Source organism: Pleuronectes platessa, chromosome 2 (assembly GCF_947347685.1).
Source record: "Pleuronectes platessa chromosome 2, fPlePla1.1, whole genome shotgun sequence".
Lineage (NCBI taxonomy): Eukaryota > Metazoa > Chordata > Actinopteri > Pleuronectiformes > Pleuronectidae > Pleuronectes > Pleuronectes platessa.
This window is the reverse complement of record NC_070627.1, coordinates 20,740,345-20,756,348: the sequence shown is the minus strand read 5'-3', so window position 1 is coordinate 20,756,348 and position 16,004 is coordinate 20,740,345. Positions and strand designations below refer to the sequence as shown.

The following is a 16,004-nucleotide window of genomic DNA, read 5'->3' as shown; positions in this document are numbered from 1 at the left end:
TGCAGTGTGTGGCAAGTGTACTCGCTGGATGATTTTGTGTTGCGCCGCTGTGCACTTACCAGACTAGGATCGATGTTTGCCAAAATATCTGCAGGCTATTTGCCCATTTGACTGTGACCGTTTTACTTTCTTGTGTGCACCCCTTGTTTCACACACCATCAAAGTGTTGATTGTTTGGAACTCAGTCATTTGAGCATTATAATTAGAGTGCACTGCATTTTGTCATACTTTGTGTAAATGCACTCAACCAAGAAGGTGTGAACTTGGACATTTGTGAATTTCGACATGGCAAGTTGAAGTAAAGGTAAGAAGGAAAAACTGATAGAAAGGGGGGAAACAGGCTGTGGGACTCAAGAAAGGGGGGGGAGAAACACAAAGGGAGAGAAACAGAGGACGTAAAATGAGATGGAGCAGTGAAGTGCAGCTGCCTGGGGCAACAGTCAGGTTTTAGTAGTTGAAAGAGGACCCAGCAGATTCCAAGAACACATTCCAATTCGAGACACTAATAGGCTCTTCTGTCTGAAACTGTTGTATTTGATTATTAAAAAACACATTTATCCTCCTTAGAGTGAAGCCTCTCGAGTCCCATGTGAAGCACTTCAAAGATGCTCAAGATTAACGAACTGTTTTGAACTATTTACAAATGCAATGCAAGAAAAGGCACATTAAGGGATTCAATAATAGAGACTTCACCTTAGTCTCTTCAAAAAAAGGTTTTCATTGCTTGTATTGTATTTTTCTTGCAGAGTTCAGATCTTTTTGAAAAGCTCTGTCCATAAGATGAAAAGGCCTCTGCCTCTTCAAACTGGCTGCTTCACACAAATAAGTACACCATTAATGTTACTTTCTAAAATTTTGCTTGCAACCAATAACAACAGCTCCTGTGAGAAAGTGCTTCTGTGTCTAAAGCTCTATTCAGCTCTTACAGTATGTCACCTCGTTGACATGAGGCTGAGCAGCAGAAGCAGCACAACAGCAGCAATTAATGTCCACAGTGGATTTGTTCAACCAAAGTACTGACATCTCACCACAAAAATCGTGGTAAAGACATGTCTTGAAGGCTAATGAGAGAATTCAGGTCACAATTATGACACATCTTAAGTATAAGCGAAGTATGGGGCATTATGTGGCTAGTGAAGGCAGCTGCATTGAAGAGATTGACATCAGAACAAATGGTAAAAATTGAAGCAGCAGAGGCAGAGATATCCTCACTTTGAGGCTTGAGTGGATCTAGACCAAGAATTACAGTAGCCCTGATGATGATTGACATTATATAACAGTCTGAACAGTCTGTCTAATGATGGAGCGTTTATAAACTGGGTGGAGGGCCCCTTTACACATTGATTATCACACAGTTATGAAGCGAAAATCTCAAGCAGTCAAAGTCTCATGAACCCTGATTGGAAAAAAAAGCAAATGCCAAGTGGATACACTCCATGGATTAAAGGCTGTTCTACAGCCAACGTTATGATCAGGCCTTACCTTGAAAGGTCATTGGCTGCACATAGCTTCTACTTTTTAAACATCATTGCCCCTATTTTAATTTCAGTGAACATGTTTCACTGAAGAACGTCTTCCTTTGTACTGGTGTTGAACTGAATAAAAAACAAACAAAAAGTGCGGGGCACGTTCAGCGAGCCAGTTACTGATAATTAAATTCAAACCATTGTTGTGAAAAGCTGGTAATTTAGAGGGATCTCTGACCCGACCGAGAGCATATAGAAGTAGCATATGAATCAGGCATTGTTAGCGCTTTTGGGATATTAAATCATGAGCATGTGAACTAATGAGTGCAGAGAGGAGCTGGAGGTGACAGTGGAGCTCAGGCACCACAACCACTCGACAACATGGTGTCGGAGGTCACCACAGGAGGGATTAAAGCCACATTATGCAACATTTTTACCTTAAAATAACAGCTTGAAGGTACACTGACTTATAATAGGGAGAATGTCAGTCCCACTCTGCACCCAGAACACCTGGTCTTGCGTTACATAGCTCCGGAGAGTAGGTATAATCTCCAGAGAGTCTGAACTCCAGTTAGTGGTTTCAACTGACACAATCAGACCCAGACATTTTTAGGGTAATGCTGAACTGAGGATCAGTCAAAGTCCAAAATACTTTTTACCAACGTCTTAAACCAAGTGAAACATCTCTGATATTAAACAATGAAGCTATCAAATCAATCACTTTAAATGGAGTAGGTTACAGCGACAGAACTTCAGGAAACTTGGGATGAAAATAATACATTTAGCATGTTTCACAGAGTCAAAGCTCAGGTCATATACTGTATTTTCTGAACATGAAAACCACTTAACATTGAGGGAAAACCGCTGAAGTGTTCTGACTTTAGGAACCAACGCATTTAATAACCACTTGTCACTGCAGAGGCTCCTGTTGCTTAGCAAAAGTTGCCTAGCTTTGCTTTAATGAGGATCTTTGTTGATCCTTGGGGGTTTAGATAAGAAAACATTTTTCAGCCGTTTGCATGGCTAATAATCAGCCAGTGACTCACTGTGTGCCTGATGCTTTAGTTTAGAAAATGTCACAGTCTGTCTCCACAGAGGACGTAGCTGAATCCGACCCCTAATAAAAGGTTATGTGCTCTGGTGATACTAATGATGTAACTCACTTGAATGAATGGGAACAGGAGGCCCACGGTAAAGTTGGCGAGCCAGTTCACTGTGCCAGCGATCATGAAGGCAGCGGGGCGGTAGGACTGTTCAAACAGCTCCCCAGTCAGGATGAAGGGAATGCCACCTGACAGAGAGAAAAGAGAGTTACAACAAACTACACACTGAACTACCACAGAAACAGATTTACAACAACAGAAATAGACAAAACTAATGCTGTGGAAATAAGTTAATTTTGCCACAGTGCTGACATAAGACCTCCCCTTTTACCAGATAGTAATGTGCCTTAGCATCTGTCTGAATCAAGATACAATCAATCAATGTGTAACTTAAATTAAATCCTAGAGTTATCCACATGTGCACAAAAACAATACATCAGTTCAGTTTGAAAATACAGCCGTGTTAACGTGTGTCAATAGAGCTGAAAAGTGTGGTTCCAGAAATAAAAAAAACATTCATTTTTTGACTAGACACTTAGATGATCAAACATAATATTGTAACCATCCAATGAAGACTTATCACAAGCTATGAGAGTGTGTGCTGTCTAATTTTAAAAAAGAAATTGGAGATGTACAGGCCACCTTCTCTTTTTTCCACCAAGAGTCCGCATTAATCCATTTTTTTGTCAAACAATAAAGATTGTTTTCACGTCACAGAAACACAATAAAAAATTGCCTCTGAGACAATATACCAGTCCAGGGTTGTCAGACATGTTTGCTTAAGAGATATAAAAAGCTTCTACTTAACCATCCATTTATACGCCCCAAGGTTTTCCTATGAAACACCACACAGTACATGATGACCTTCCAAAGCAACAGTGATAAGTGACTTTGAGGTCTGAAAGGGTGGAGACAATTCTTGTCTCACCACTCCACTCCCGGACACACTTTTCATTTCCCCGAAAAACTTATCAGAAAATGGTTTGTACAATTGTAGCGGTGTTTATATCCTCAGTAAGAAAAATATCAATTTCCTCTCTTTTCTTTTCTAAAGAGTTTAGATCGAAACGTGATGAGTAGTAGTTCAGGGATACACTGAGTGATGAATGACTCTACTCATATTTACCCCCTACTGTTCTCTTCTGTCCAACATGAATATTCAATATTTGTTTAATAACTCAATTCATCTGTTAAATGCTGAAGATGACATTTGAAGTTTTATTTCTCCATCTGTAAGAAACTACCCAAATAATTCAGCAAAGAGGAAGAAAAGTTATCCAACAAAAGAATACAACTTCTAAATGAACAATAAAACATACTGAAGATATCCCACAGATCAGGACGATGTGGGCTGTGGTCGCTGCCCTGCTCACTGTGCCTACACTGTTTTATATTCTGCAGATGGTCAGCTGTAAAATATTTCTGTGTGTGGAAATGAAGTTGTTTTTAATACCAACATCATCGTACTGCAGAGAAAGAAAGGACAAGGTGCATTCTTGTTGGAGGATAATAGCCGACTCTATTGACCTGAGCTCGTCACTAAATGACAACAACCCAGGTCTGACTCTGTCTGTGCAGAGACAAATGCAGTAAAAGTCCTTTTTCCAAAACATACCGTGTAAACACGATTTCCAAATGCCTCTGCACCCTTTATTGTGGATTCAAGAGGAGTGCTAACTGGTGAAATTGTAATGGCTGGTGACATTTTCTGCCATATTTCATCAGCACAAGGGCATTCCTGCACGAATCCCTGCTGCAGAGGTTATGCGAGAAAAAACTGCTAATGTGGTCGAACCACCTTCTGGACAGTGGGGGACACAGGCACATATAGAGGGAGGGTGGTGGTGTGTAAGATAAAATACAACTTTATTGATCCCACGCGGGGGAAACAGCAAAGTTCATGGCAGGAAAACATAATGACAGATCCATACTGTGATGCAATTGTTATCTTGTATCTTTGTTAAATATTTGAAATTTTAAATACACATAAATAAAGTGATGGAGTGATACAGAGAGAAACACACAACATTATTTTTCACAGGCAGCCACACTGTGACCTGACAGAAAAAAAATAATGGTGTGCAGGTCAAAGCATGATGTGAAATGGTGTATGCAAGTAATATCAGTGAATTGGCTACATGCAGCCACATATCTCACACGTTTCACCACATCCATCCCTGCATTATCAATAGGGACTGGAGCCAATCTCAGCTGACATTGGGCAAGAGGCAGGGTTCAACCTGGACAGGTTGCCAGCGCATTGCAAGGCCAACGTACAGAGATAAAAATAATCTTCAATCGGCATGTCTTTGGAATGTGGGATGAAGCCCGAGTGAAAACCCACATAGAAAGCTGGGAACCTTCTTGCAGCGAGGCGACGGTGGCCACATCATCACAACTGAGCCACCGAGTCCCCAGATATGATTACATTGATTTAATTGGGAGCTATGAATATCTTTAACGTCCCTTATTGGAGCATGCAGGTGCAAACTGCCTCTTTTATTTCACTTTTTACTTCACTTTTTATATATTTTATCTATAATATCTTTTTATTTAGATATGTTTATGTCTAAATAAATGTTACTTTGTATAAATATTAGAAAATGGGTAGTAAATAAGAAGCAAATAGTGAGTAAATATATATTGTTTCTTTTTATTGCTTTTCTTATGTGTGTTGTATTTATTGTGTTTTTATGTTTCTATGTTCATTGTATGCACCAATAACCAGAGCAAATTCCTTGTAGGTGTAAACCTACTTGGCAATACATACTTTCTGATTCTGATTCTGGAGGTGCTGAATCGACGGGCAGCGATACTGCAGCAGGGCAGGAGAAGCATTGAGGAGCAGAAGGAGAGATGGACAATCTTTGCAGAATAAATAAACCGCTAAATCAGGAGGGTTTGTATGATAGAGGGGAGTGAGGAATGCGTGGCCCCATCAATTCCTGTTCATAGAATAAATAACGGCAAACATTAGGTTTTATGCATGACGTACATCGAACAGGGCTGTGGATCATCTCTTACCAGCTGAAAATAGCAATAAAAAACATCAAATGAGCCTTACCCTGCATACTGTGGTCTTCTAAATGTGTGGGTGCTGTATTCTGTCCTCATCTGTTGTCACTTAATTGCTTTTGATTAATTAGCTCCAAACCATTTAGAGCTAAATAAAGGAAGGAATGGCTCACAACAGCCCTCTGAGATTTAAATGCTTGTGAAAATACTGCAAATCATCCTGCTATTTAATACGAGGCCTCGCTGTTAAACACATATGACCCGATCATTAAAAGTGACTCTGTGTGCGTGTGTGTGTTCATCTCTTTAGGGCAACTCCTCGCCGAGGAGGATAACTGTCAGAAGGTTGTTATCATTTCTGAAAAGTTCTTCCACAGCTATAAGTTAAAGTAGATGGCAAACAACTTCTTTTCACCCTTTTTGGTTGACAAAGAATATAATGGTGCTTTAAAACCATCATCAAGTTAGGAGCAGTATAGACAGCTGGCCATGTTTCTGCCGAACAAACATAGAACAGGGATTCGATCGTGCCTCATAAATGCCACCTGTTAGCCAATGTGAAATTTCATGAGATGCTGCACTCAAACCACCAGTTGAAATCTCTATTTAATGCTTGTCCGACAGAACAAAGGAAACAAAGAGGATGTCAGAGTCAATAGACAATGATGATGTTCTTGCCCTTCTACCTCATACAAAGGAGGAGAGTTCCACTGCCTTACAAAGGTCTCACACAGCTCTATACCTCGTCCCATTTTTCTAGGGACATAGTGAAAAATGTGTCGGCTCTGCTGGTGAAGCTAGTGTAAACCCTGAGGAAGAAGAGCACCACACTGGGATCCTATTGCCCCAGCATCTAACAGTCTATGCGGTCAAGTTGACGTTTGGGCATTTAAAAAAATATGAAAATATGCATTTTAGCATGAATTTTGATCATTAGCAAAAATAAGAGTAAAACAAATATTCTCTCTGATGAACTGAGAGCTTTACCCTGATGTAAACCATCATATGTATCATATTATTGAATAAGACTTTCAGTGAAAGGACTAGAAATTCAGCATTTGTCAGCTTAATAAAGTTTATGTTAAGTTTGACACCTGTACAGCTGACTTTAGCGAGTTCATTCCTCTCTTACAATTATTCTTCCCCCCCCATACATTTAAACCTGAAACACTCAGCAACACTCACTGTAGATGGCCTGATAACACTTGGTGGCGGAGTAACATTATAATGCCACACATAACCCATTATTTTTTTCTTTTCATCCAGTTTAGGAAATGCACAAACATGTATCCGTTAACAAGTCTTCTAACAGTGGGGAAAAACCTGAAGTTGTGGAGGTATTTCCAGAACACAAATGACCTGAGTTGAGGGGGCTAATTGAGTGCACTTGTCTCCACAGGATGTTCCATGTCAAGCCAAATTTATCTTTTTAGCCTTTCATCGCACTTTCAGTCTCAGATGGCTGGGATACACTAATTAGGATTTGTATGTTATTTGTCCAGCATATGTCTGTGGAGGGCCTCAGAGGAGACGGCATGTGCTGAATGATGTGCAATGAAAGTACGCAGGTTTGTCCTCCAGCCAAAGACCACAGGGGCTCACTGATTAGTGTACATTCAGTCTGAGAGTAAATGACTAATTCAAAGTGAGGGCTGCTTTGTTACGCCGCCATTCCTCTCAGAATAGCCCCTGTATGAATGTGCCTCTATGCTGCTGCATCACCTTTTGTACTGACGATGGATTTCAAGTCAGAGTCCATGTGCAGCTACAGCTTTAGAACCTCCTCATTCATCGTGTGCATCACTGGGCAGGTGGGTAATGTGTGCATACAATCACAGAACCCGAGCAAAATCCGCTGGTGGAATTTCTCAGCATCTATATTAGAAAGAATACAACGTGATTTTCTGACATTGTATTTTTCACTTCACTGCTTTGTCCTCAGCTCAACCTCCTGAGACAACAACACATTTCCGGCTGGTTGGCCACACTCCACCAGGGTTGAAGCCTTGATCTGTTGTGCCTCAGGCAGAGGGCCACAGATGATTGGTCACTGGTGAGAGGGCAGCGCCACAGGTAACTCCTTTCCACTCGCAATTTGTTCTGACAAGGGTTTTTAACCAGATCATCTGAATTTCTTCATCATCATGTTGCTACAAGATTCATAAACCTCAAGTGCATACAATGTTTCAAAGAACCTATAAAAGGTGCCATATATAAAGAATTTGATTAAATAAATTCTTATTAAACAAATTAATGATTCATATCCCTTTCCCTCAATCTGCTGAATTTCCTATTTGTTCTACCTTTGCCCTTCTAGGGACTCATGTGGTTTGCTCCACTGGTCACAGATGAGTGATATTATCTAACAACAGCACACACACTATAAATAGATGCAAATTATATAACAGGATAATCATGCCACACATACAGAATAGTATCCTCTCACACAGACCCCTGAACCATTGTCACACAGCACACAGAAACATGCACATTAAATGCTTCACATTGTTACATCACTGTGCGGTTTCCACCATTTCAACACAAAACGCATTATTCCATGAGGAGTTAATGTTTGGATTTATTAAACTAGGATCAGCAATAGATGTGGCATGATGTGTTCCACCAATAATTAACTTGCTCAGTATTATCCTGGAGTTTAGACTTTAAATTGCAAACTGAATTAAACTAAGCCCGACTTTTTTCCTCTCTGTAAATTAAGTGCCCAGAAAAGAATGAATATTTCAACCAATGCACCGTAAAATCTAGAGAAGAGCAGCCTGTGTAATGAGGAGCTTAGTGATGAGTCATAGGCATTAACTCATGAGTCATGCTTTTTAAAAGGAGGAGTATTAACAGAGGGACCGACACTGACAGTGAAGCTAAAATATTATTAGGGGTTGAGGCCAATGTAAGATGTTACTGTTAAACCCCCAATCGCAGAAATACCTTTTCAACCTCGACGTGAAACAATGTGATGAGCAGAATATGAACTGAAATGCTTCACTGAATGGGGCTTTAAAATAATGAATGTGTTAAAGCACATGCTGGAGTTGCTGGTGTGAAATCTCATGAACTACATTTTAGAGGAAGGCCGCATGAACTCAGCAGTTGTTAATCAGGATGGGAAATCTAAAAAAGAAGGAACGTGCAAAGGACAAACCTAGGGGCAAGAACTGGTTAACCTGTAGGGCCTGATTTAAATATATATAGTGGAGGGAAGTAAAGTATTACATGTACTCTGTTGCATTTTTCAATAAAAAGCGTAGGTGTTTTGCTGTATTCTTTTTACTCCTAGAGTTATTGGAAAGACACTTGCGAAAATTACTTCCTTATTACATTGAGCCACAAACTTCTCACTCCTTCTCCAAGTCTATTATTTATACATTTTTACACACAGCGATTTCCCGACAGTGACGCCCAGTTTTTTGTTTTTTGTGATCTTGTCTCTGTTGTATTTAGGTCTTCTACTCTGCTGTACTGCGGTTCCTAGTGTGTTATTCTATACAGCTGCTGAATAATTTACAAGTGCAATTTGTTGTTACAGGAAGGGAATGGCAATAGTACTTGCTCTAGTTTTGTTTCTTTATTGTAATTTTTTTCGTGAAGTCTAAATAGGACTAATATTTTGACTGATAACATGTAAGGAACAAAGAAGATAATTCTTCATGTCCAAGGGCAACTGTCAAGCATCCTTCTCCATCTCTTATATGTGTGTGTTGATTATCCCTGAGGGCAACAATGTCATTGCAAGTCCCTTTTAAACGAAACAAGGAGGAGGTAAGACAAGTCATGTAAGGGAATTAAATTAAATTAACCCCCACAGGGAACAAATGTCAAAGATGTAGGTCACATTAATATGGAAGGGGGAGGGTTAACCTCACAGTCATGCGGCTTTCTTTTTTGGGAGGCGGTTTGTTCAAAGGATTAGACTTACTTATAAAAGGGATTTGAAATAATAGTTACAAAATCTAATACTAACTGCCGGCAATCTAAACAGAATCATGGACCCAAAATATTAGACAACATAGCTGAGATCAGGTCATATACCTGTTTAAAGAAGAGAAGGAGAGAAGGGAACTGGGTCGATAGATTTGTACTTTCCTCTTCAAATAAAGAGATTATACTTTCTCTTCTAAATCGAACTGTAAATACACAAGATTAGGCTTTTTTATTTTGAAGAATCATGTATTTACAGTTAAAGATTTTATCATAAACCTCATTTCACTGTCTGATAATGCAGCCATAGCTATAAAATTGAACCTTGACTTTTTGAAAACTATTGAAAACGAAAAAATTCAAGACTAAAATAAGAAATATGTTTTCTGATACGGAGGAAGTTGAACCAGTTATGCTGTGGGAGGGAGGAAAAACAATTCTTCTGAGAAAAACGAATTAATACTGCGAACAACTATTTGTACGATAGGAAAGGAAATAAACCACCACCTTCACCACCTGCTCTTTAGCGATACCAAGAAAAGTAGATTGCACTCTCCAGGAGAAATGGACAAACGATGTGTTGCTTGTTAGTGGGGATGCAAAAAAGGCAAAGCTGCAGCTAAACTGGATGAGTTGCCAGGACAAATACTTTTAGATAAAAATAACATTCTTAGGAGTTTATTCAGAGGGAGAATTGGTAAAGGAGCCTAATTTCTGCTGAGGAGCTGCTGCGTCGGACAAAGATTTATTTTTTCAACGATCAGTGCCATACCCGATAACTCATACATAATATTAGATAATTGTAAAAAGAAAAAAGAAATGTGAAATGAAAAGATAAAGCAGACTCAACTAATATTCCAAGAGATTACTTGATACTGGGGAGGAATTACCATGAATGTCATCATCACCATCTGCCACAGCTCATATGTTCACATGCAAACAATGGCCTCTATCTAATTATCTCCTAGATATCTCTGTCTGTCTCTGGCATATCTTGGCTTGGGCCTGACACTCGGCTTCAAGCTTGATATGTGTATTGTCAAGGGCCCAAGAAAGTGCAGAGTTAAATCTGTTGCAATTTGGACATGCGATAGGTTAATTATTAATAAACTGTGTAAACAGCCGACCAGCTCATAAAGAGATGTTGATCATGATGGCACTGAACAGCCTTATGTGTGCACTGGTGGCACCACAGTCCCACAGCAAGTCAATTACCGCAGGGTAACGTTTCAGAGAAGAAAGCTGCAAACCATCTATTCAAAACCAACATGTTCAGACAGATAGATTGGTTTGGAGTAGGAGTTGATTAGTGTGCTTTGGTCAAAATCTGAAAGTTATCTGGCACAGGTAAACTAATTCTTCGCAAAAGGGTGTTACCATCCTCCCGTGGTGACAGCCAGACATCATTAACCTGATGAACTTGAGGTTTCCTGGCAGAGACAAAAAAAACGACACTGCCCTTGCCAAGGCAAAACCAGGGCATCTGACAAAGTCCCTTCCGGACCCAGTTCAGGCTTATTTCTCTGCGGCTTATTTGACACTCAGAAGACAAGAGGCCTGTTGGAGAAAACTACTTGGAGGTCTGATGTGGACAGTGTGCCAAGAAAAAAGCTCTGCCTGAAGAGAAATACCGCAGCATGATCTCCAGGTAGTCTTTGCTCTCTCAGCTTGGAACACAAATTGTAGATGGAAACCAAAGGGGAGCAGAGGTGTGAGAAAGCAGTGGCCTTGATTAGAAACTTTATATTACATTCAGTGGAGACAGGAAATGTGATGATGGTTCACATGGCGATTTTCATTTGGGGAGGGGGGGTGAAAGGAGCAGCCTTGAAGATCTGGAAACAACATCTGTGATAACATATTAAATTCAGTTCCAGTGAGGCCAAGCGGGCCTGTGGACGGTTGCAGGAACTCAGGGGAAACTGTTCAGAGGAGCTTGTGGTCGCAAAGTAATTAATGTCCTCAACTATAAATGACCGTAGGGTCAGGGCTAAAAAGCAGTGGGGCAGTGGTTTAGCAGCAATTCCCTTCAACATGCTGGTTCAGCGTTTGCAGTCTGTGTGAAACAATTCATTCATTTGTGCAGCTGAAATTTATTCCTGGTAGAAGTTTACAATTGCAAATAGTCTTTTCTCCTTAATAGAGGTTAGACAGGCTCAGTCTACAACTCTCCGGACTCATAAATGTTGCCTCTGGCCACAGTATGTTGGGAACGGAAAAGCACTCACACTCATTTACATGTCGGCGGCTTGAAATACAGTATAGTGAGGCCTCTGTCACTTTTGAGAAGCCATACAGATCAACCAAACTAAAACTTTTAAGCGTCTATTTAAATGAGCCATTCATTAGAGCTACAAACACAAGATGTGCGTGGATGAGGCCAAATGGCATCACCAGGTACTGTTAATGTGTTTTTCCACAGGGGCCGTTTAAGCTGCTTAAATCAGACCAAGCCATGAACATGTACGGCCTCGCAGAAGGAGATTACTGTGCAAGCCTGTGCTGTTATGGTTTGATAGCCGGGCCGGCAGGGATCAGCAAATGACCTGCTCCTCCTGTACTGAACTGACCAACACACTGTCCCTGTGTCCAGTTCACAGTAGCTTCACAACATGCATCCATGTAGCTTATAGTTTTGTTGCCTCCATGTATCTGGGGCAACGGGGGTTTGTGTAAACCAGCACAGTTTCAGCATGGTAAGTGGATTACAAACCATGTCTACTGTCTAGAACATACTAAGAATAAAGCTAGTTCATTGGTGCACCCCTAATGAAGGCGCTCTGCCAGATAAGGATTTAGTCACTCAGGAGAGGTGGTAGTAGTACATGTAAAGACGATGTCATGGTGGATAGCTGGGTCAAACGCAGGCATTCCTACAGGGGAATAGCATACATCACAGCATGAATACGAAAAAACTACTAAACCAATATCACTACATTTTGTGAAGGACCGGAACATGACTCAAAGAAGAAGCCATCATATTTTGGAGTGGACTGAGATAAATGTGCTGATCCAGGGCAGGGATTTCGTTCCACATTCTTTGCACCATTTCCAACATCTATTGTGCAATTCCGTAGAGATCCAAATGAAAATCCAGATCTAGTGAATTTAAATGTGGTTTCATTAGGGAAATGTTAGACCTTGGTGGAGGTATGTGCTCTACATAGTGACCATGTATTTTATGTATCTTCCTTCCTTTTGTTGACACTACCACTTTGGCTCAGTTATGGGAGCCCTACCTTGGTAGGTTACTGAAATCCACCAATTGTCCGATGAATTGAAAATATGCTTCTACCCTGTGTACCACAAATCACTTTGCAAGCTTTTTCGGATGTGCATGTGTTAACGCAAATGTGTTTAGCTTCTAGCAAAGAGTGAGAGCCTCTGGGCTCTCTGTGGACTCCTTCTGGCTCCCTAGTATTATGTCCGCAGAAAGTCGGGATAATCCGATGCAAGAACACAGCGGGGATTCCCCACTGGATTCAGCACAAGTGAGTGTGTGTATGGGGGGAGGGTTGATGACGCAACAGTCGAATCTCCCTGTAAGAAAGCAGTGACATGTAGAATACCCCAACAAAGATGTCAAGAGAGCTGGCTGCAATAAGAGTCGACACCGGGGTCTGTGTGTTGTAAAAAAAAAAAGATGTGAGCGCAGCGGATTTAAGATGCAATGAATTTGTTGCTGTGTGATCCCGCTGGGTGGTGCATGTTTGAAAAGCAAACCGTGGGTAGAGTTCTGACTGAAAATGGATTAAGATAAATAAAAAACAATTAAATTGGTAAAAGATGATTAGAGGCAAACACACCCACATGCAATTGCGTTCAGGTGCACAAGACCATTTTTCACAAACCTATAGTACTTCCTCCTTCATTATTTTGTTCATCTAATTAAGTTTAGCTCCAATATTGTCTGCCACACCTCATTAGGTTTCACTTTGGTTTGATTTCACTCCACAGAGGTTCCCCTCATCACTTCTGTCCCTGTGTACTTTGCTTGTGGCTCCGAAGAAGCGGCAGCTGCCACTCTTGTCAGGACGTGTGCACATCTCACCCCTGGTATCTCTCATTATCTGCTCACTCTCTCAGCAGCATGTCTGGCTGTCCAATATGTGTTTATGTCCACACTGCCAGGTGAAAGGTGATCCATCTTGTTCAGTGATCTTCTGTCTGATACCTACAGGGCTATTTGTCAGCTCTTTCTCTCTGTCTTTCTTCCTGCTATGGCCTTTTCTCTTTCCAGAAGAGCTGAGTTAATACGCCACCTAATGAAAACCATCGAAAGGCAGAAGCATAACCTTCCTGTCAGCTGTATATCACCCAATTAGGCTAGCTTACTTTTTTATAGAATGGTTATATATAAACTATATGATGAATGATGGATTTACGATAACATGTAGATCGTATCTACATGTTAGTGGTTGCTAAATTAAATTATTACTATACTTTATTATTACTATTATTTTTCGATGTCTAAGACTTTAGATTTTTAGTGCATATATGGGTTAATCTCAGCTAACATTTGGCAAAAGACAGGGAACACCCTGGACTAGTCGCCAGTCCATCAAGGGCCGACATATAGAGAAGAACAACCATTCATGCTCATATTTACACCTATAGACAATTTGTTGTCACTTCACCTAATCCCAACATATTTTTGTAAAGTGGGATTCAAACTGAGAACCTTCTTGTTCTGTGGCCCTGTAAACCACAGTGCCGCCTTTTACTTATACAATGATTCATATACTATATAATCATTTAATTAAATGGGAAAAATTACTATTTTAAAAAGTATGTATTGTTTCATTTTGACGATTTGTTTATTTCAGCAAAACTGATATTTTCTTTTAATCATTATTCCTTTGTTGTGATGCACTAATGTTTCTAATTCACCCATTTGTTTTGTTTCTATTTATTTTTCAGTAAATCTATGGGCATTGCAAGGATATCTTTAAAAATGTTGAGTTGTTTTTTATCTTTACCTCTGATCGGCTCGGAAAATCTGGAGATACTCTCCAAAGAAACATTCTCAGCAGGTTGGATAAAAATCCATCTATGTGTTGTTGAGTCATTCTGTACACACACACACACCCACAGGGGAAACGATACTGGCATTGCAGCACTAACAGGGATTTAATTGTGACACCATATGGTCTGTCGTGACCAAACTGAACACAGTGACTGAAAACAAAATCGTAATGCTCGTTCACAGGAGGAAACAAATTTCCGTGCACAGCATTCACCAACGTTTATGGCCTCATGGTCAGAACTGGCAGAACGTTATCATGCTTTATCACAGCTACACAACTGAATGTTTGTGACACAACAGCTGTGATTTCCTTCACTGCCCGAAAAGCTCCAATACCATGCATGTTAAAATCTATTACCCAATCATCATGTTGAGGAAAAATAGATTCAACATATGAATGAACCTCCGATTTCGAAGCCAAATGTGGGTGATCATTTCATTTGACGCACCTGAGTGTATTTAGAAAACGTCTCTCAGTGTCGACAGAAGGCTGCTACTGCATTGCAAGCTTCTCAGTGACAATTTAGGAGCTCCTGCTATGAGGAAGGAGAAGTGTTAGCGTTAAAATGCTATGCCACTTTATTCCTTATATCAACTACAAAACTGCAGCTCTCTCCTGCTACTGTAGTTTTACAAAACAATCCAAATAACTAACAGCTACTTTTAATGTTGTTTGTGTATCTGCGTGTCATTTGTTAAGTGACATTTTATATAATTCGGTTTAGCTCCAGCTATGAGAAAGCTAAAACGCTAAGGATTCTTTAAGAGATCAGAGCCGCATTTTCATGTTTGAACCAGAGCCGAATCCAATCACCGAACTTGTGTCGAAACTCGACCAGAGCCTGATGAAGTAAATTTAATCTGCACTGAGTTTGTGTTACCTATCCCTGACATGCATGATTACTGCTTGTTTTCCCTGATACAGACATTGACAATGTTAAGAAAACCTGCTCAGCCAAAAGTGACTGACCTGAACATCATTTCAAGATTTTTCACAGGCAGTAAAGTCGACCCTAAACCTGAACCTACCCATAACATAAAGAGATCCCAACAGGCTTGGGCTGGGTGTCCATACTCAGTGACATTAATGGGGGTGGGGCTTCTTAACAGTGTATAATGTGATTCGGTGCTAAAAGAGACTCCAACATTAGATTTAGAAAATGGCAAATGTTGACAAGATGTAGAATTTGGCAAGAACTAAGCTCTCCTGATTCTGATTTGATTAACGCTGTATATGTCCATAATGTCTTAAAATGCTAGTGTTTATTCATCGTCTTCAAAAACTACAATGGCATTAGAGCAACTCAATTATAAAAGCAGCCTCAAGAGCTCATTGAAAATTCTCAACTTGAATAAGTTGCTTTTTGAGTTAATAAATAAATATCAACTAACAATCAGAACCATATAGGAACAGTAGTATTCATTCAAGCTATTTAATTTGAATGCTGGTGGAAATGT

General features: G+C 40.1%; 1 protein-coding gene across 9 annotated transcripts in view; it reads right to left on the bottom strand.

Annotated features, from left to right (window-relative positions):
- slc2a9l2 (solute carrier family 2 member 9, like 2) overlaps positions 1-16,004 on the bottom strand; it is a 110,270-nt gene that overhangs the window by 18,687 nt on the left and 75,579 nt on the right. For all 9 annotated transcript variants that reach the window (XM_053443191.1, XM_053443180.1, XM_053443157.1 and 6 more), the window contains one exon: positions 2,630-2,757. In XM_053443191.1, the coding sequence (XP_053299166.1) occupies positions 2,630-2,757 (128 nt within the window). The remainder of the gene's footprint in view (positions 1-2,629; positions 2,758-16,004) is intronic.